This window comes from Amblyraja radiata, chromosome 32 (genome assembly GCF_010909765.2).
Source record: "Amblyraja radiata isolate CabotCenter1 chromosome 32, sAmbRad1.1.pri, whole genome shotgun sequence".
NCBI classification, from domain to species: domain Eukaryota; kingdom Metazoa; phylum Chordata; class Chondrichthyes; order Rajiformes; family Rajidae; genus Amblyraja; species Amblyraja radiata.
In genome coordinates, this window is record NC_045987.1 from 26,549,370 (window position 1) to 26,570,975 (window position 21,606).

Consider the following 21,606-nt stretch of genomic DNA (forward strand, 5'->3'; position numbering starts at 1 on the left):
TGTACTGAAACTACGCCGACCAATGAAAGATAGAGCATACACCAAGAGTATGATTGTTCTCCCCTTCACAAGCCTTAGCTGTGCCAAGGAACTTCTGCACACAGTTGGAGTATCTTATTTACCACTGCCACTCATAAGGGCAATGAGAATTTGGGAATTAAAGCTGGCTTTCTGGCGACATTCACATTCCGCCCGTGAAATACAAGCAGCAATGACTTCTGAACTCGAGCAATTGGAAGAGCTAAGGGATTTGGACCAGACACCAGAAAGAAGATCTTGTATTTCTTCCTCACAGCAACTGCACCAAGTCTGGGTCACACTGCCAGGGGTGTTGGTGGAGGCAGATACGATTGTGGCCTTTGAGACTTTTGGATGGGCACATGAAAGTGCATGGAATGGAGGGATATGGATCATGTACAGACAGATAAGATCAGTTTAACTTGGCGTCATATTCAGCACAAACATTGTGGGCTGAAGGGCCCATTCCCGTGCTGTACTCTTTTATTTTCTATGTAAAATTAACCTGAAATGTTCAACCTAAATGATTTTAAACATCACCCGCCACTCTCTGTCATCTCATTAGCCTTTTCTCACTCATAGATCAGCACTTTATCCCAGGAATCAGTGTGTGAACCTGCCCTCACTGTAAGAACAGCTCTCCTTAATGGAGACTCAATCCGCATGCAGTAGTTCAGGTGCGGTTTCACCAATGCTTTGAGGATCTGTTCTGTATCTTTATACTCCATCCCCTTTGCAAAAAGCATCAGCATTCTATCAGCCACTTCCTTTAACGTAGACTGCAGAAACACTGGCTTGTCGTATAGTGGTAGTCGATCCAGCACGACAAATACATATTTACTATTAGCAACTGCAGGAATTAATAGTTTCAGATTGGCACCAGAAAAAGATACAGGCTTAGAAATGACTGTGACGGTGTCAGTGAAAGTTCACTCACCGTGTTGTGTTAATTTGCTCTGTATCTGCTGATATATCAATGGGGGAGTTCACTGAAGAGCACCCAGAGGAAGAGAGCACATTACATTTCTGTCCAATAATTTCTAAATGCTTTATTTCTATCCCTAATATTGGAATCAAATTTATTTATTATTTGGAAGTGACAGCTGGAAACACTTTAACCCTTTTTGAGACGGAATGGTTAAGAAAACTGCATCATAATAAAAACTTGGAAGCAGAGATTAAGGGCTGAGCAGTCATTAGAATTCTGTCTCCCATGAAAATGTGTTTTTGAACTAGGTTACTATGTTCAATATCAATTTTGCTAACGGCAGGATTTTAAATTTCATGTTCAAAATGGGTAGTGGGAAATGACACTTGATGTTGTGCAGCCACTTCCCAATGAAACTATTACAAACTCTACAGGAAGGCCGTTCACCCAAGCAGCAACATCCTCGGTTGCAACGAGACCCTCTCACATCTTCTCCGCAGTTATACATCTATCTCATCACTGACAAGGCATCATCTAAAACAATTTTCTTAAAGATCAAACCTCACTCGTCACCCTAGAGTTTGTTGTTTGTCACTCAGTCCTAGTTCTATTTGTACACGTAATAAGCCTTATGATTTTCGTTTTCCTCAAACACCTCTGTAGCCTTATCCGACTATTTTACAATCTCTTCTAACCAAGTCAAGTTCAAGTTCAAGTGAGTTTATTGTCATGTGTCCCTGTATAGGACAATGAAATTCTTGCTTTGCTTAAGCACACAGAAAATAGTAGGCATTTACTACAAAACAGATAAATGTGTCCATATACCATGATATAAATATATACACACATGAATAAATAAACTGATAGTGCAAATAACAGAAAGTGGTTGGTAATAATCAGAGTTTTGTCCGAGCCAGGTTTAATAGCCTGATGGCTGAGGGGAAGTAACTATTCCTGAACCTGGTTGTTGCAGTCTTCAGGCTCCTGTACATTCTACCTGAAGGTAGCAGGGAGATGAGTGTGTGGCCAGGATGGTGTAGGTCTTTGATGATACTGCCAGCCTTTTTGAGGCAGCGACTGCGATAAATCCCCTCGATGGAAGGAAGGTCAGAGCCGATGATGGACTGGGCAGTGTTTACTACTTTTTGTAGTCTTTTCCTTTCCAGGGCGCTCAAATTGCCGAACCAAGCCACGATGCAACCGGTCAGCATGCTCTCGACTGTGCACCTGTAGAAGTTAGAGAGAGTCTTCCTTGACAATCCGACTCTCCGTAATCTTCTCAGGAAGTAGAGGCGCTGCTGTGCTTTTTTGATGATTGCATTAGTGTTCTCGGACCAGGAAAGATCTTCAGAGATGTGCACGCCCAGGAATTTGAAGCTCTTGACCCTTTCAGCCATCGACCCGTTGATATAAATGGGGCTGTGGGTCCCCCTCCTACTCCTTCCAAAGTCCACAATCAGTTCCTTGGTTTTGCTGGTGTTGAGGGCCAGGTTATTGCGCTGGCACCATATGGACAGTTGCTCGATCTCTCTTCTGTACTCTGACTCATCCCCATCAGTGATACGCCCCACAATAGTGGTGTCGTCAGCGAACTTGATGATGGAGTTCGCACTGTGGTTCGCTACGCAGTCATGGGTATAGAGTGAGTACAGCAGGGGGCTGAGCACGCAGCCTTGAGGTGCTCCCGTGCTGATTGTTATTGAGGCTGACACATTTCCACCAATACGAACAGACTGTGGTCTGTGGACGAGGAAGTCAAGGATCCAGTTGCAGAGGGATGCGCAGAGACCCAGTTCTGCGAGTTTGGTAACCAGTTTGGAGGGGATGATTGTGTTAAATGCCGAGCTGTAATCAATGAATAACAGCCTGACATATGAGGCATATGACCTTCTGTGCAAGTTGCTCCTTCACTTTGCTGAGAGCAGACATTTCAACCTCTTCAGTTTCAGTCTCCAACACCAAAGAGCAGGATACAGGTCTTCATCGACTCAACCCACAAAACAGCCTGACTTTACAGCCAAACTTGAAACTTTGAATCCCCTCTTAATACTTGCAGCATCCTTCATATTTTCAAAGCTAAGTTTTTATGATTTTGCTCTTTGTTCAGATCATTACGCTAAGCTATCCGGCTATCTTCTATTAGTATGCAAGGACTAAAATCAACCAACTCTCAAGAAGTTCAAATGCCGCATGTAACACTACATCTTACCTCAAAACAGTAATCCTGCCCCAGGATGCTGCTGTGCACAGATTTAATTGTCACTTCTTCCTCCATACTGAGATCCAGTGCCTCCACCGCACTACTAGGACTGAGCAAAGACTCGTGAGACCGCGATTCTTTCAACCTCGGCATCAGACGTGATCTGCAAGAAATATCAAACAGAGGGTGCATCAGATATAAAATCCCCCTCATAAACAAAAATGAAAATATAGTGATTGTACATCATAAATCACCCAACCAATTTCTCTCTGAAGAATGTAGTGCAGATGCCCATAAAACCTTCTCATTCGTCATTAATTACAGCAAGAACATTTTGTTGTACAGTAACTGTGCGGTGATTTTTCCTGAATCGTTTCTCCTTGGCTGTTCCACTCAAGAGCACAAATTATGATCAGGTCCAGACCCTTTGCAATGAATATTAACAGGCTGTGCAGGTGTTGAATTAACCAACAGGTGACCTTGATGACCCCTGGCTAGGAAAAGAAAGTGAGGCCATGCAGAGCTCTGCTCCTTGTCCTGATGATCACTCTCCTGGGGAATGGTTGCTGAGGACGGATAGGAAAGGTCGTTGAAACGCCACTTCCAATGAAGTATAAAAAAGAGAGTTTTAATTGTGACTCCAGGCCCTCCCAGATTTATGGACACCGGGAATTTATGGAAATAAGCTCCCATTAATATTATTAAATTCAAGAACCAGCCTTGAATAAAAGCTGTTTCCACATATCTACATAAGGAGACGGGACATAATGTGCCAGTTATTTTTGGTTGGTCAGGTGGTGGAGAATGTTAGCAGCTTCAGATTCCTGGTAATTAACATCTCAGATAACCTGTCCTGGTCCCAGCACAAAAATCCATTCATGGAGAAAGCGCATGAGCGCCTCTACTTTCTCGGAAGTTTAAAGAGATTTGGCATCTCTCTGAATACTTCAACAAACGTTTACAGATATACTACAGAGAGTACCCTGACTAGTTGCATCACGGCCTGGTACGGCAATTCCAACGCAAATGAATGCAAGAGGCTGTGGAGAGTAGTGGACTCAGCCCGGTCTATCACGGGCACAGCCCTTCCCACCATCGAAAGCATCTACACCAGGCGCTGCCTCAAGAAGGCAGCATCTATCATCAATGATCCCCACCATCCGGGACACGTCCTTTTGCCGCTGCCAGAGTCGGGCAGGAGGTACACAAGCCTGAAGTCCAACACCACCAGGTTCAGGAACAGATACTTTCCTACCAACCATCAAGTTCTTGAACCAACTGCATAACCCTAATTGTAACACTACCGCCCACCTCTTGGAGTTGTTTTTTTCCCAATTATGTTTTTGCACTAATTATTTTTTTCCAGACTTCTTTCTTTTAGAAGTTTGTATAATTTATTATAATTAGTTTTTTGTGTGTTTGTCTGAGTATATAATAATAATAATAATAATACATTTTATTTGTATAGCGCTTTTCAAGGACTCAAAGTCGCTTTACAAGTTTCTCCAGCATTTTTATCTACCTTCGATTTTCCAGCATCTGCAGTTCCTTCTGGAACCATGTAAATCATCCCCTGGTAAGGAAGAATGTATTGCTGTGACATTTTTCAATGCCCGATAATATAAAATATTTTGGCTGATTGTTGGCACATTTACAGGGACTCAGAAGTTCGGATCAATTGCGGGAGGAAGTTCCAGAGCCTGGGAGCTGCCCTGGAGAAGGCTCTGTCTCCAAAAGTGCAGAGGTTGGATTTCAGAATGGAGCGGAGACCGGCTGAAATGGATCTGAGGGACCGTGAGGGTTGGTAGGGGGAGAGGAGGTCAGTGAGATAAGGGGGGGGGGGGGGGGGCAAGTGGTTGAGGGCTTTGTAGGTGAGGACCAGGATTTTGTAGATGATCCGGTGGGAGATGGGAAGCCAGTGAAGTTCTTTGAGGACTGGGGTGATGTGGTGCCAGGATTTGGTGTGGGTAATGAGTCGGGCGGCTGCATTCTGGACCAGTTGGAGTCGGTTGATGTTGCTGGAATTAATGCCACAGAGAAGAGAGTTACAGTAGTCCAGTCGGGAGGAGTTGAAGGCATGGATGAGTCTTTCAGCAGCAGGGGGTGTGAGAGAGGGTCTGATTTTGGCAATGTTGCGGAGGTGAAAAAATGATGTTTTGACAACATGGCGGATGTGCGGCTCAAGGGAGAGGGTTGAGTCAAAGATCACGCCAAGGTTGCGGACCTGAGGAGATGGGGAGACAGTGGTGCCGTCAATAGTGAGAGTGGGGTTGTTAATTTTGGTAAGTGTTGATTTGGAGCCAATGAGGAGAAATTCTGTTTTGTTACTGTTTAATTTAAGGAAGTTGCACCTTTGAGGCAGCTGCAACTAAGAGTTTTCATTGTACACGTACCTCATTGTAAGCATATAAACAATAAAATTGAACATTCCCACAGTAATCATTCTCTTAAGAACCAAGGCTGCCAGTTTCATCATGGGAGGCCACTTATGCGAGTTGCTTTGGAAATTAACACGTATGCATTAATACTCTACTCAACAATGTAATAGCCACCGATTCTCCCAGCCCATCAAAACCAGCCATGGGACATCCTGATTTTAAGATAATTTAAAAATGGTCCTCATCAACACCTTCCATTACAATACTCTGGAAGATGGTGAGTGACTGGTGATTTTGCATATTTTCCAACCTATGGGGAAAAAATATTGATATACGATCCTTCCCTAGCCTGGGGCATGCCTGTATGGAAACTCAATGCAGGATGTATTGGTACATTTATAACAGGAGTGGAAAACCAATGAACCAATTCAAGGTGAGGTTCCATTTTTTGACATTGCTGCATTGTCTGATTTGTATCTGATTTTCCACAAGATAATTGCAGTTAAAGTAACACTTGAAAAGCTGATTGTGATTTAGTTTAGTCGAGAGATACAGGGTGGAAACAGGCCCTTTGGCCTACCGGGTCCACGCCAACCAGCGATCACCCTCTACACTAGTACTATCCTGCACTCCAGGGACAATTTACAGAAACTAATTAACCCACAAAGCTGCACGTCTTTGGAATGTGGGAGAAAACCCACATTGTCAAAGGGAGAACATGCAAACGCCGTACAGACATCACCCAAGGTGAGGATCGAACACGGGTCTCTGGCGCTGTAAGGCAGCTCTACCGCTGCGCCACTGTTGATGAGGCAACATTGCACATTATATCAGGTAATCATTATATGGCTTAATTCACAAAAGGATACTGCACTCAGATCAGCAGTTGTACATGTATGTATTTAAAACTACGATCAGTAAATTCAGTGATTTCAGCAAGAAGTTATGCCTGACGTCAGCAGAGCCAAATCCACAAAGCTACAAGGCTTTAATCTAACATGGGGATCAAGGTTCATTAGATGTCGAGTTCTCTCCTGGATTCACAGCATTGTTGAATGTACATATTTACATCACCTATACCTTCCTGTCCAATCAACATTTCCTTCCCACAGAATTGTTTTTGTCATAAATGCTTGACAATTTAATCTATGTGGAAGTCCAATCTAACCACCAATATAACAAACATAAGAGAAAAGGGTTTGCCGTAGGAGTGAATTAAACACCCAAGATCACATTTTCTATTTGGGAAGCTTCCAGAATCATCACTGTGGTATCAGTGGGATTGATGTCACTTGTTATTGTTACAAAGAAAAATCATGTTTTCATCTATCTTCACTTGGAAATATTTTCCCTCCTGAAAGCCCATGGTTTTGTCCAACCTAGCTAAATAAAAGCTCTTGGATGGTAAAGATATCAGCACACAGTAAAGGACAAAATTGTTTGTTCTTTTAATTAACTGTCTCACCCAATTAAGTTTGAAATAATCAGCCAGACCTGACTCAATGTCACAATCTATTCTGGACTAGGCACAGCCTGTGGCTTCTCTCCATGTCTTGTGCAGGAGAACGACTCACATAGACATTTCACCAATAACTTCAGGGACACTCAAAATATATCTGATTCGACTTCCGGTGGCGCCATGCTGGACTAGCAGTCGCAACTTTTAGCTCCGCTGCTGTAATGCAGCAGTCGCAACTTTTAGCTCCGCTGCGTTAAAATCGGGTCTGGAAGTCGGGACCGATTCAAAAAACTTACCGGAGCTCCGGGACGTCGTGCTGATGACGTCATCGGTAAGCGCTGTGATTTAAACGGAGGATAAAGGCTTTTAAATGAAAAAAACGTCTCCAGCTCAGAGCCCTCAGAGAACAATCTCAAAACAACTGCTGAAAACCCAGAAACCTGGAGAACAGACCTCTGAAGTGGATTCTGGAATGGCTACAAGATCCAAGACTGAGATGGCTACTAAGGAGAAAAATGAAATGGAGGAGATAAAGAACTCGGTAAGAGAACTGAGAAAGAATATTGAGGCTGGAAACTCAAAAATGATGGAAAATATTAATGTTAACTTGATGGAAAATATGTCGAACATCAATGCTGGTAATCAAAAAGTTATTGAGTGCATTGGCATTGTACAAAAACGAATTGAGGATGTGCAAGAAAAGCTGACGGGGAGAATTAATAAAGGGGAAGAAGAGTCTACGAAGAAGTTTGAGGCTGTGCATGTAATTGTTTCTTCACATGTAACTGCAATGAAAGACATGGAAACAGTTGTTGAACAAATGGCTGAAGATATGCAGGGAATGAAGCTAGAACTAGACAGCCTCAAGAGTCAACTGGCGAAAGTCTCAGATAAATGTCTTGATCTCGAAGCTCGCTCAAGACGCCAAAATTTACGAATACTGGGAGTAACAGAAGGGGCAGAGGGAAACAACGCCCGTGAGTTCACTGCTAACTTAATCAAACAGGTACTCAATTTACCTGTGGAACCGGAAATTGAAGTGGCACATCGAATACCCAGATTTAAGCCAAGATCACAAGCAGATCCAGCCCACCCACGACAGATCATAGTCAAACTTCGGGACATTTCAGCACTTGAAGAGCTGATGAAAAAAATCAAAAACGGAGTGAAGATGACGTTTGGAAACGACTCTATCAAACTCCTCCGGGATTATCCCTATGAGATCGTGCAAAAGAGAAGAAAGTTCTCACAGACAAGACAGATTCTCCATGGAGTTAAAGATGTCAGATGTGGCGTTTTTTATCCGGCCAGGATGCGCATTACTTTCAAGGGAAAAGAGAAAACTTTCACTAATTCGGACGCATCTTATAAATATGCCCAAGAGATTGTGGCAGAAACAGAAGATTAATCAAGGCAGCGGGACGATATGGACAAATTCTTTCCTTTTATTACTTCACAGAGAACACCTGAAGATAAGGGAAAAAACACCATTTTCTAAAAGTTTAAAATGGAAGAGCATTTCCACGTGCGCTGGTCTAGACACCTTATCTCCTTTGGACGCTTTGGAATTCAACTCAAGGACATTCTTTGTTCAAAATGAAGGAAAGACTGATAAGCAACGCAGAGACGAACAGCAGAGCTGAATGTGGAAAACATCACAAGGACAAATGGTGGTTTAAGATCTTAAAATAGCTTTACAAAATATAGAGAATTAACAATAATTAACAATACTAATATAGAAATATAAATGGAAACTAACTTGAACTATATAATGGGCAAAATTTAATAATTTGTTAAAAAGACTGACTAGCTCGTATATAGAGCGAGACAGTTAAGCAGGGATAAAGAAATAATAAATAACAAGTTTTAGAACTAACGTAGATAATACTGAAAGTTTAAGTGCTATGTAGTTCGTGTGGGGAAGGGAGGAGACTCAGGCACCTGGCATAATTCCAGGAGCCTGATTCTGGTTAACCCTTTCAGCCAACAGCTTACTATTATCAAAGGTATAACTAATTATAAATAATTAGTAGATACAAGTGTTAGATATATAAATTTCACAGTAGCTGAACACAAGATCTGATAAGTCTGAATGAAAAAAAAAAATATATATATATAGTGTAATTGGGTGAAATATAACTGATTTTGAAATGGTACCGCCCTCCTAGGTTTAGAGTAATAAAGGGAGCGGAGCTAATTGTACAACATCAACTTCGGAAGTCGAATAGATGTCGAATCCCACAGACGGGTGGGACACTCACTACAGTGTTGAATACTCCAGACACTGTAATTTTACTTGTTCAATTTTTTTTTAATCACAATATGTCACAACTATGTGGTTTTTTTTCAAGGACAATCGCAAAAGGGATCTACCAAGGAAGTTAGTAATATATACGCCCCCCAAATATCCAGAGTCCTGAGGTATGGATGCACCGTAATAAATAAGGGTATTAAAATCACCGAAAATGCAAGATGATAAACAAAAGATAAAAGGGAGGAATCACACTGTGTAGCTGGAATACAAGGGGTATTAATGAACCAATTAAAAGGGGCAAAATACTAGAAGGGACCTATACAAGAAACGCATCTTAAACATCAAGATCAGATGAGATTGAGGGCGAATTGGATAGGCCAAACATTTCACTCCTCACATACTTCGAAATCCAGAGGCGAATTGCGGTCAATTATTATTCGCAAAGGAATACCATTCAAATCAAAGAACATTATATCAGATAAGGAAGGGAGATATTTTATAGTTACAGGAGCGATCCATGCTACGCCAATCACTTTGGTAAATATATATGCGCCCAATTTTGATAATCCTCAATTTTTCAATAAAATCCTGAATACAATCGCAGAATTTAACTACCAAAATGTTATAATTGGAGGAGACTTCAACTGTGTTTTAGATCCGTACTTAGATAAATCGATGCAAAAACAAAGAGGTAATATGAAATCTAAAACTAGTGAACTCTTAAATACATATATAAAAAATACAAATATAGCAGACGTTTGGAGGATCGCGAATCCGACTGGAAGGGAATACTCGTTTTATTCAATGGTACACAAAACATACTCACGTATAGATTATTTCCTAGTGGATACAAAACTAATCCCTTATACCATGAACCCTAAATATCACACCAATACGATTTCAAATCACTCCCCGCTAACTTTCGTTTTAAAATTAGAAGGAATGTCTACGAACAAATTGTTCTGGAGGTTTAACTCGCAAATTCTGAAAGACCCACAAGGGAGTATATATCTAAAAAAACAGATGGACCTATTTTTTGAGACAAACGATACACCAGATATATCGCCCACTTTACTATGGGAATCCTTCAAAGCATTTATTAGAGGAGTCATTATCTCGTATCAAGCTTTTCAAAACAAAAAGAATAAGAATGAACAAAGACAATTAGAAGAACAAATCAGACAACTAGATATAGATAATGCTAAAGATCCAACTATGGATAAACATAATAAAATTTTAATACTGAAATTTAAGCTAAATAAATTATTGTCAGAGAAAGTTATAAGACTATTCCAAATTACAAAACAAGAACATTTCGAATTTGGGGATAAACGCCATAAACTTTTGGCACGCCAACTGAAAAAACGGGAAAAAGATCATGCAATTTTAAAGATTAAATCAGATAGAGGGGAATTATTAACACTGCCTAATGATATCAATAAAAGATTTGCTCAATTTTACAAGAATTTATACACATCGAAAACGCTAATAGACAATAATAAAGTTTCAGAATGTCTGGACAATTGTAACCTTCCAAAACTAGAACTGAAGGAACAAGAGGAACTGGGAGCACAAATTACATCTAAGGAAATAGAAGACACAATAAACACACTTAAGAATGGAAAAAACCCAGGACCAGACGGATTCAGTAATTAATTTTATAAATGTTTTTACGACATAGTTACACCACGTCTACAGAAAATGTATACATACGCTTTTAAAGAACAAATCTTACCTGAAACACTAGCAGAATCAACGATCACATTAATACGTAAAAAATATAAAGATATAGAAGAACCAGGCTCATATAGAGCTATTGCTTTGTTAAAATCGGATCCAAAAATATTAGCGAAAACACTAGCTTGAAGACTAAGTAAATATGTTAGTAAATTAATAAATGAGGATCAAACGGGATTTATACCTAAGAGACATTCATTTAATAACCTGAGACGTCTGCTTAACATAATGCACTCTCACAAACCTCAAGAACAGGAGTTAGCTATCATTTCATTGGACGCAGAAAAAGCGTTTGATCAAGTAGCATGGGATTATATGATTAAAGTATTGCAAAAATTTCAAATGGGAGAGAACTTCATCGCATGGATAAAATTATTATATAACAAACCCACGGCTAGAAAATTAACTAATAATATACTATCTTCGAAATTCCAATTATCAAGGGGCAATAGACAAGGATGTTCATTATCACCGGTTATTTGCTCTGGTAATTGAACCTTTAGCTGAAAAAATCAGAACACACCCGGATATTTACGGTTATAATACAAAATATTCAAATAGTGAAATTATGTCGATAAAACATGGTCTAGCGCTCCCTAACTTTATGTACTACAATTGGGCAGTAAATATTAAAAATATGATTCACCTGCTGGACAACTCTGCCCAGCAGGTGGACTGGATTGTAATGGAGAGAGAGGACTGCTCTCCGTGTAATACAGGAGCGACTCTCCTCTCACCAATGAATCTGAATAACAAAAATTACAATAAAAATCCAATGATACATAGCACAATTAGAACTTGGAAACAAATAAAACAGAATCTAAAATTAAGAAATCTATCTCTTTTAATGCCAATAGTCAATAATCCGTCGTTTAAACCTTCAATTATAGATAAATCATTTACACAATGGGAAAGAATGGGAATCAAAACGTCGGAGACTTGTATGAATTGGGAAAGTTATTATCATTTCAACAATTGCAACTGAAATATAATTTGAAAAATAATCAATATTTTAAATATCTTCAAATCCGTGACTATCTGAAAAAATACACAAAAGTCTATCATAACATGCCTCCAGACTTATTGGATGAAGCCATGAAGACAAAGGCTAAATCAGCAAATCTAATATCATACTTATACAACATTATTTTAAATATAGAAATACCTACAACTGATGGTATTAGAAGAGACTGGGAACAAGAACTAGCTATAAAAATTTCAAAAGAGAGCTGGGATAAACACTTACTATATGTGCATAAATGCTCGATCAACGTACGACATACTCTAATTCAATTCAAAACATTACATAGACTATATTATTCAAAAAACAAAATAAATAAACTTTTCCCCAATGTCTCACCCACTTGTGATAAATGTCAGTCACAAGAAGCTACCATAGCGCACTCTTTTGTTTTTTGTATGAAAATCCAAAAATTCTGGAATGAAATATTTGAAATCTTCACAAAATTAATTAATATAAAACTTGTACCAAAAGCAGAATGGATCATTTTTGGAATATCGGAAGGTAACCCCGAACTAAACGTGTTTCAAAATAACTTACTTAATTACGGGCTAATAATGGGAAAAAAGCTTATACTCAAATTCTGGAAAAACGCTCCAATACCAACAATAAAAACGTGGATTTCAAACATGTTCGAAACATTACACCTGGAAGAGATGAGACTCCTCCTAGCAGGCAAAGCAGACCACTTCCAAAAGACCTGGTCTGCATTTATGGAACTATTACAAGCATACGGTGCAATAGTAATTTAAAAAATAAATGGTACCAGGATCTGGTAACAGGGGTAAAAAAAAAAAAAAACACGGTTGGTATATCCTTTTTTGCGGAGTTTTGTGTTATAATAGAGCGATTGTTTCTCCTTTTTTTTCTTTTCTTTCTAGGGTCTATTTCCTTTGAATTGAATTGAATTGAATACCTTTATTGTCATTCAGACCTTACGGTCTGAACGAAATTTCGTGCCTGCAGTCATACATACAATCATACAATAATAAACAACAATAAACACAAATTAACACCACCACAGTGTATCCTCCAAGCACCTCCTCACTGTGGTGGATGCAAAAATCTTAGGGTTACTGTCTCTTCCCTCCTCTTCTCCCTCTGCGCTGAGGCAATTCCCCACCGGGCGATGGCACAACAGTCCCGCGGCTCACCGAACCCCGCAAACGGGCCGGTTCAAACACCGCGGCCCGGGGGTGGTCGAAGCTGCCGCCCTCCAGTCCAGCACACGCAGCCGCTGGCCCGCGGCTGAACCCAGGACTCAGGTCACCGCCGCCAGAACGCCGTCCCAGCCACCGGAGCACCGTTCCAGCCCCGAGCCGGATCACCCTCACGTGAGTACCGTTCCTCCCTCAGGCTGGGCCACTCCGACGGGAGTGCCGTTCTCCCTCGGGCTGGGCCACTCCGACGGGAGCGCCGTCCTCCCTCGGGCTGGGCCACTCCGACGGGAGCGCCGTCCTCCCTCGGGCTGGGCCACTCCGACGGGAGTGCCGTTGCACCCTCGGGCTGGGCCACTCCGACGGGAGTGCCGTTGCACCCTCGGGCTGGGCCACTCCGACGGGAGTGCCGTTCTCCCTCGGGCTGGGCCACTCCGACGGGAGTGCCGTTCTCCCTCGGGCTGGGCCACTCCGACGGGAGTGCCGTTCCACCCTCGGGCTGGGCCACTCCGACGGGAGTGCCGTTGCACCCTCGGGCTGGGCCACTCCGACGGGAGTGCCGTTGCACCCTCGGGCTGGGCCACTCCGACGGGAGTGCCGTTCTCCCTCAGGCTGGGCCACTCCGACGGGAGTGCCGTTCTCCCTCGGGCTGGGCCACTCCGACGGGAGTGCCGTTCTCCCTCGGGCTGGGCCACTCCGACGGGAGTGCCGTTCTCCCTCGGGCTGGGCCACTCCGACGGGAGTGCCGTTCTCCCTCGGGCTGGGCCACTCCGACGGGAGTGCCGTTCCTCCCTCGGGCTGGGCCACTCCGACGGGCCACAGCCCCTCACGGGAAAGTCTCTCAGCCCCTCGCCAGGCCACTCTCACGAGAGCGCAGTTCCAGCCCCGGGCTGGGCCACCCTCACGGGAGCTCAGGGCGAGTCCTGTCAGCTGCCTCCAGAGTCCCGAGGTCGCCAGCTCCGCCATTAGGCCTCAGCGTAGACGGAGGCAGAGAAGGGGGATACGACAAAAAAGTCGTATTTCTTTACTTCCTTCTCTAACTTCTTCTCTAAGGGGCTTTCTTTTCCCAACACTTTCCTGCACCTTCACGACTCTTGCTCACTTTCCTTACTTCTTTTGTTTCTACCTTTTTTAAAGCTCGAAAAATGAAGTGGTACAACAAATGTAATAAGATATATGTGATGTGTATTACTGTAATTTACTGTACTTCTAATAAAAATAAAAAATAAAAAAAAAAAAAAAATATCTGATTCAAAGGAAGCAAAGCAGCAACAAATCCAAAGCTTCCCAAATGCTTCTGTCCATTTCTTAGTTCCTGAGTCAAAGGAAACAACTTCAACGGATGGTCACTGCTCAACCGGTCAGTTAGGACTTAAAGGAGGACCAAGGGATTACAGATGCTGGTTTATACCATTAATAGACACAAAGTGCTGGGGTAACTCAGCGGGTCATGCAGAATCTCTGGAGGAAAAGGATGGGTGATGTTTCAGGTCAGGACACTTCTGATAGGACTTAATGTTCAGTGGAAAGGCTAAAAAATCTGAGTGATAAATTAGTCCTTTACTGTAAAGCAAGGCATGATGTTTAGACACTTCGGAGTTCATGAACAAACAAAGAGATGAATAATGCTCAACCCAAGTCATGTTTCATGCTGACTCCTGTTGTCTAACCAAACTCTACATCTCACTGCTGGCCCAGCAAGCATTGTTGTTCACAATAGATAGATCCCAAGCCTCACATATGGACCACTCTGTTGGCTTCATGTCAAGTCATGCAATCAAAGGACTTTATCATGGTTTCTAGGCGTCCGGAAATCAGGGCTCTTAAAATAGTTGGGATAAAACTTAAATTGATTTTTTGAGATGAGAACCCAAATACGTGATAAAATTAATGATCATACATTAACACTTTCCTGCGATTTAATCTAGGCTTAGGTCCTCATTCAAACAGATGGGCTGCACTGCAGTCTGGGGAAAAGCTGAAGGGACCAGTATGAAGTACAGCCAGTCTATCTGAGGTGTGCCCCATGCACTAGGATGCCATTCACCAGTGGACGTGGGATGTTAGATGCTTTGACGTCAGACCCTCAGCACATTTCTGATTTCCACAGTGGTCTGCGCTGGTGCAGAAATCAAGATTGTACTGACCCACAAAAAGAACCTCCTCTTTTGAACTACCAGCCAAAGGTAAGCAAGTTTCTGATCAATTCATGTTGTTGGAGCAGAATTAGGCCATTTGGCCCATCAGTACTATAGTGCTATAATGCATAACATTACTTCACAACCTATATTGTTTACAATTTATAGAAAATCAAATCCAATTCTGGAAGAGAACAAACTGTGCTTTAGAAAAATAATGGGGTTATGAACATTACAATATTCTTCCAATCTGAACAAATTACATTAGTTGTTTAAGAAGGAACTGCAGATGCTGGAAAATTGAAGGTAAACAAAAGTGCTGACGAAACTCAGTGGGTGCGGCAGCATCTATGGGGCGAAGGAAATAGGCAATGTTTCGGGCTGAAACCCTTCTTCACATTAGTTGTTTCTATTGTGGTGCTTTGCCTTTTGTAGAAAGTAGTAGCAATGTCAATTTAGTACATACAATCCTAAAAGAGCTAGTCTTTTAAAATACTTACTCCCGTGAAAATTGTGTCCCCTTTGTCATTACTTTGCTCCGCAAATTGGACACAAGTACCACATTGTGACATTGTTACTGCTAATGAAAAGATCATGGCGAGTCAAACAATGATTTCAAAAGCCGATTTTATTAAATGCACTCTTAGCTTCGATAATCCCTTTCATGCACTTTGTGGCAAGTTTTCATGGCAAATTTGTAGGCACAAGGACATACACACTGTGATTATACTTATTACCCACCGATTAATTCCATCGTGTAGTCCTGGGTGTAAAAAATTGATTCCCCTAACAGGCAAGCATATATATATTCACAATAGAGCTCATTTCCTTCAGGAAAGAATAGCTGTGTTTATTCACTCACTGAAATGCTCCTGTGAATTCCTGCCTCGGCTTTAACTGTGGGCATATTAACTGTGGGCATATTAACTGTGGGCATATTAACTGGTGGGCAAGTCTTTATGTAGGGTTCAATGTTTTCAATTGGCAGACTCACACCAAACAGCTGCTATTTTGACATTGCTAATCTATTGCTTAATGGATTGCATGAAAAACCTGTCAATACTGTACAGAATTGAATGGCATTTCAGCATTGTATTTTAAGGAATTGTCATTATATACAAAAACATGGCTGCACTTCAAATGAGAGCTAATCATCTCCAATTTCTAGAGCACTCATTAACTCAGGAATCTTTTTATTTATGCAGATTTTTTGATCTGATATGAAAAACTAGGCATTTCTCAAAATGTACTTGAGTCAACAAATAGGTGTCCACCCAAGTAAAACTGCCTTTACATTCCAGCTGGCACTTCATTCAATCATTTTGCATTTGCACAATGTGTTTCCCGACATTATCGTCATGCATTTGTACAAGGAACATCGCGCTGCAGAAATACTTATTTTACCTGATGTTGCTCTCTACTGTAATAAAGAGGTAATTTAGCTAAATATGTAATTAAAAGAAAAACCCTGGCTGTATCGTCCCATTTGCCTCAAAACACATCATCTAATGAGAATCGTAAGTACACGATGTCACAGAATATAAAAGCTCAAACTATGTTTTATTGATAAATAGCTAAGTTTGTGCTTCTTTTCAGCAATTTTCAAACTATTATCCGGGAGCGGAAAACCTTCTAAAATCATTATTTTCTCACTCATTTTCAGAAATCCCTTATTTACATGCAATACTTTGTTTGATCATGCCCTTTATCAATTCTCAGCAGAATACCTAAAAATCCTGGACATAAACTTTACAGCAGGGTATCCTTATAAAATCATAAACTTGTTCACACATCACTACTCTCCAGCCATCTTCTTCTTACTACTCGCTTGCTTTAAAGACATAATATACTTACAGAAGAAGCATATGGCTGCTGTTGCTGTTGCCTGTGGTTCAAATAATTACATTCCAAAACAAAGCTTAGGCAGTAAAAGGCCATGACTTCCAGCAGCAGAATGAATGATAACGGCGATATGGAAAAGTAATAGTGTCCAAGCCCAACCTTCCCTACGTGGGCAGCTGTGAATGGAACAGTACGAGTAAACAGTTTAGCCGACAGCTTGACTGGCACATTTGTTTCAATTGACTTCTCTGTAGTCAGGCAGGCGGTCTGACTCAAAGCAAATGCTAACATTTGTTCAGCTTCCAGCATGTACTACCTCAGCCTGACAATTCTTCCTGTCCCACTCCCCCACCTCATCTGTTTTCCTGGAAGGAAACTGGACCAGCTTAAAAACAAGAACATTCCGGAACAAATCTGACGTAATTATATTAAAATCCTTTAGTTCAAACTATACGGCCATATCAAACAGCACATTTTCTATATGAGGATGTGCTCACTTTGACAGCTTGCATTGAAACAAATAGTTTAATTACATTATCGGACTTCCAGTTTGCATTCTTACAGAAGAACAAGTCTGACAGCAAAATACATCCAATTGTCTCCAACCCAAGGCTGAGTTCTTTGCAATAAAAGTGTGATTTTATTTAGCTTTAAGAATGAGATGAAATGAAAGTATATGAAAATAAAACAGCTAATATGGCCAATTGTGAATAGATGTAAGATTTCAAGTCATTGTGTTCGTGGAAACCAAGCCAGCCAGTATTTTGAGCAAACTGTATCTGGGAGAGAGAGGATGCAGCTGTGGGCACATTGTGGTCCGTAGGCCGGAAGAGCAGCAACGCTGTTCCAACAGGAACAGTGTCGTAGCTTTGCCTGTGCTCTGCTCTCACTAACTGGTAACAGAACTGTATTGCAGGAACGGTAGTACAGGAATGCAATTTGCCTCAAGAAACTGCCAGATGTAGTGAGGGGGGAGAAGTGGGAAGTGGTTGTTGCAGTGGGATGGTGGGAAAAGAAAGGAAATCTTCCGAGCTATTGATCAAGCAATTAAGCTAAAAACTATTCTTCAACTCATCTGCTGCTGAATCCCACCCGGATCATTCTTTGTAATGCCATCGCTTTCCCAAACTAACTCTCACCTTCCACTCAGTAAATCATTGAAAACTGCTTCTTGTATCCGAATTTGCACCAGATCTGTTCAATTATCCCGTGCTCACAAACCTATTATGACTCCATTCCAAGAGCACCTCACCTTTACAATTCTCATTATCATCCTGAGATTCGGAACTCCACATCAAAGTGGAATTTTTTTTTAAACCTGCGCCTTTTAAAAGACTTTTAGTCATCTACCCTTTGACTTAGCATTAGATTTCCCCCCTCTAGCTGAAAGTACAAGCAAAGCTAATATTATAACTGCTCAGGTAACATAAACTCTCCCTCACAGAATAAACAATTCACCACCTAAATATTTGAGATATCGAACAAAATTCACGCTTACAAAAATTGAATGTGGGGAAAAAGACAATTTATTTTTTCCAACTCGTACTTCTTGATGCGTACATAGATGACACAGAAAATTGCTACATAGACCATTTACCTTCCTGTTACGCGAAGGTCACCCCTATGGGTGCATTCAGCGTTATACAGTGCTTACGTCTGTATACAGTCACACGGGTGATGACTACGCAGAAGCACATGTTTCCACATTCACACAATCTATACAGTAGGTTGCTCTGAAGAAGGGTCTGGACCCGAAATGTCACCCATTCCTTCTCTCCAGAGATGCTGCCTGTCCTGCTGAGTTACTCCAGCATGTTGTGTCTATCATACATTAGCTATACACTGAATTGTACCATCTATTGGCCTTCAGCCTTCATTATCCTTTTCAAATGTTGCCCCCTTTATATCTCTGATGGGAGGATCTGGACCTGAAACATTAACTTACATCAGGGCCTGTTCCACCAGCATGCGATTGCATGCGTCTAGCGCGACCAAACGGAAGCGGAGTTCGCGCTAAGATCGCGGTAAGTACGCGCTAAGCACGTACAAAGTTCGCACAAAGTTCGCGCATGATGTAATTTACATCAAATTCACCAATCAGCTGGGCAGGAGGCGGGCCGACTGAATTTGGACGTCGCACGGCGTCGGGCGGTGACGTCATCGCGCAACGGCACGCCGGACGGTGATGTCATCGCGCAATGCCACGCGCTAGGCGTACGTCGTCAAGACGCTGCGTACGATGTCAAGACGCTACATATGACGTAGAGACGTTGCGTACGCCCGTCGAGACGCTGCGTACGCCCTCAATGCACCTGCGGGCCGACATGCCGTTGGCGCGCGGAATTTTCGAACAGTGCAAGATTTTTGGATGTCAGGACCAACCCCGCACAACTCCATACGCCTCCGCCGATCGAAGTGGGACCGGCCCTGGGAAGCCGTACGCCTCAAGCGACCATGTTTGGTCGCGCTAGACGCATGCTATCGCATGCTGGTGGGACAGGCCCTTTCCTCTTTCCACAGATGCTGCCTGACTTGCTGAGTGTTTCCATCATTTTCTGCTTTTGTTCCTCATTTCCAGCACTTGCAGTTTTTTAAATTTTCACTTACCTCTGAATCACTACCTTAAATTGGATGACAGCAGTAAGGTTATAGGACTGAAAAAACAGGATTATTTTCCTGGATATTTAATATTTTGACTGGTTTTAAGGTAAGTAAGAAAAAACAACTGGAGTAATCCATTGTAGACAAAAATGCTGGAGAAACTCAGCGGGTGAGGCAGCATCGATTGCGGAAAGGAAATAGGCAAGGTTTCAGGTCAAAACCTAATCCATTGCCTATTTATAAATGGATAAATTAAACTGGACAAGTGTGTTTCCTCATCTGAATCCACCTTGTGAAGATTCAGCTTCTTCATAATGCAGTGAAGCTTGATAAATATGTACAGCAGTCATACAGCGCTGAAACAGGCCCTTAGGCCCAACCTGCCCATGCCAACCAAGATGCATATCTTACTAGTCCCAACTGGCCATGTTTGGCCCATATCCCTCTAAATGATGAGGGATGAGGGGGGATCTTATAGAAACATATAAAATTATAAACGGACTGGACAAGCTAGATGCAGGAAAAATGTTCCCAATGTTGGGCGAGTCCAGAACCAGGGGCCACAGTCTTAGGATAAAGGGGAAGCTTTTTCACCCAGAGAGTTGTGAATTTGTGAAATTCCCTGCCACATAAGGCAGTGGAGGCCAAGCCACTGGATGGATTTAAGAGAGAGTTAGATAGAGCTCTAAGGGCTAGTGGAATCAAGGGATATGGGGAGAAGGCAGGCACGGGTTATTGATTGGGGACGATCAGCCATGATCACAATGAATGATGGTGCTGGCTCGAAGAGCCGAATGGCCTCCTCCTGCGCCTATTTTCTATGTTTCTAAACCTTTCCTATCCACATACCTGCAAAATAATCTTTAACATAATTATCCTGTGCACAATTGCCACAGAAACATGGTTCGAATAAGTGTTCCCTTAAAATTATAACACAGAACAGATGCACTAACTATCTTTGATGCTTTAAAAACATATAAATCAACTCTGCTGTATAGGATGCTGGAACCAGCTTCAATACCTGGCCAAAATTCCATGAACAAATGTAATGACATGGCGCTTGCTTAGACACAAGTGGAGTTACAGTAGATCTTGAATGTTGGCTGAGATGAGGATGCTATGGAGCTGAATTCTGACCACCTGACCCGACTGTTACGGGCCATGTTCCGTCTGCAACAGGTTTATATATTCAGAATAAATGTTCAGCTTTGGGTCATGTTGAGCGCTGCTTGCTTTATTCAATACTTGATGCCGGTCAGGATAATTTATTGAACTTGTCCGCTGTTTTTGATCAATAGCAATGTATATGATGCATTGTTTTTGGCTCTTCTGAAATTGTCTCATGGCTCCGTCGGCTATGGAAAAAACATACTCGTTCGTGGGCTCAGTCAGGCTGGGATTAGCAATGATTTAGTTAGCTTTTACTTTCATACCCATTAGGATTTGTAGCCAAGTTCAGTTCCGTACTATTGAGCAGTGGAGAGTTGATTAAAAAAAAACCATCTATTGATGATCCTGAACACATCATCAGTGATGTAACCTGGGGTCATTGGGTGTTTCGGGTCTTTCAACATCAGACACCTTCACCCAGGCGACCCAGCCGTGGTTGATCAGACCACAACTTGTGGTCAGGTGGCATTCGCTCCTCCCTATGGACCTCCTCTCCTGATCCAGAGCCATCTCGAGGCCTTCTCCGCTGCCTCTGTGGTGTTCTTGATGACTCTTCTCCTCGCCACTCCGTTGATGCCCAGTGCACTCAAGGTGTTGTAGAGCGATTGCCCTGCAAAACCTCTGCAGCCAACCTCGATGGGCATACACCTTGCCTTCCAGCCCTGCTTATGGCAGTCTACGACCAGCTCTTCATATTTGGTCA

The 21,606-nt window shown here is 42.0% G+C and overlaps 1 protein-coding gene across 6 annotated transcripts in view; it reads right to left on the reverse strand.

The window, feature by feature from the left end:
- The window catches only part of LOC116990966 (DAB2 interacting protein), a 649,973-nt gene that overhangs the window by 122,161 nt on the left and 506,206 nt on the right, over positions 1-21,606 (reverse strand). For 5 of the 6 annotated variants that reach the window (XM_033049168.1, XM_033049169.1, XM_033049171.1 and 2 more), the window contains one exon: positions 3,156-3,309. In XM_033049168.1, coding sequence (XP_032905059.1) covers positions 3,156-3,309 — 154 coding nt within the window. Of the gene's footprint in view, positions 1-3,155; positions 3,310-17,144; positions 17,773-21,606 lie in introns of those variants that run through there. The other variant, XM_033049172.1, reaches the window with a different exon arrangement.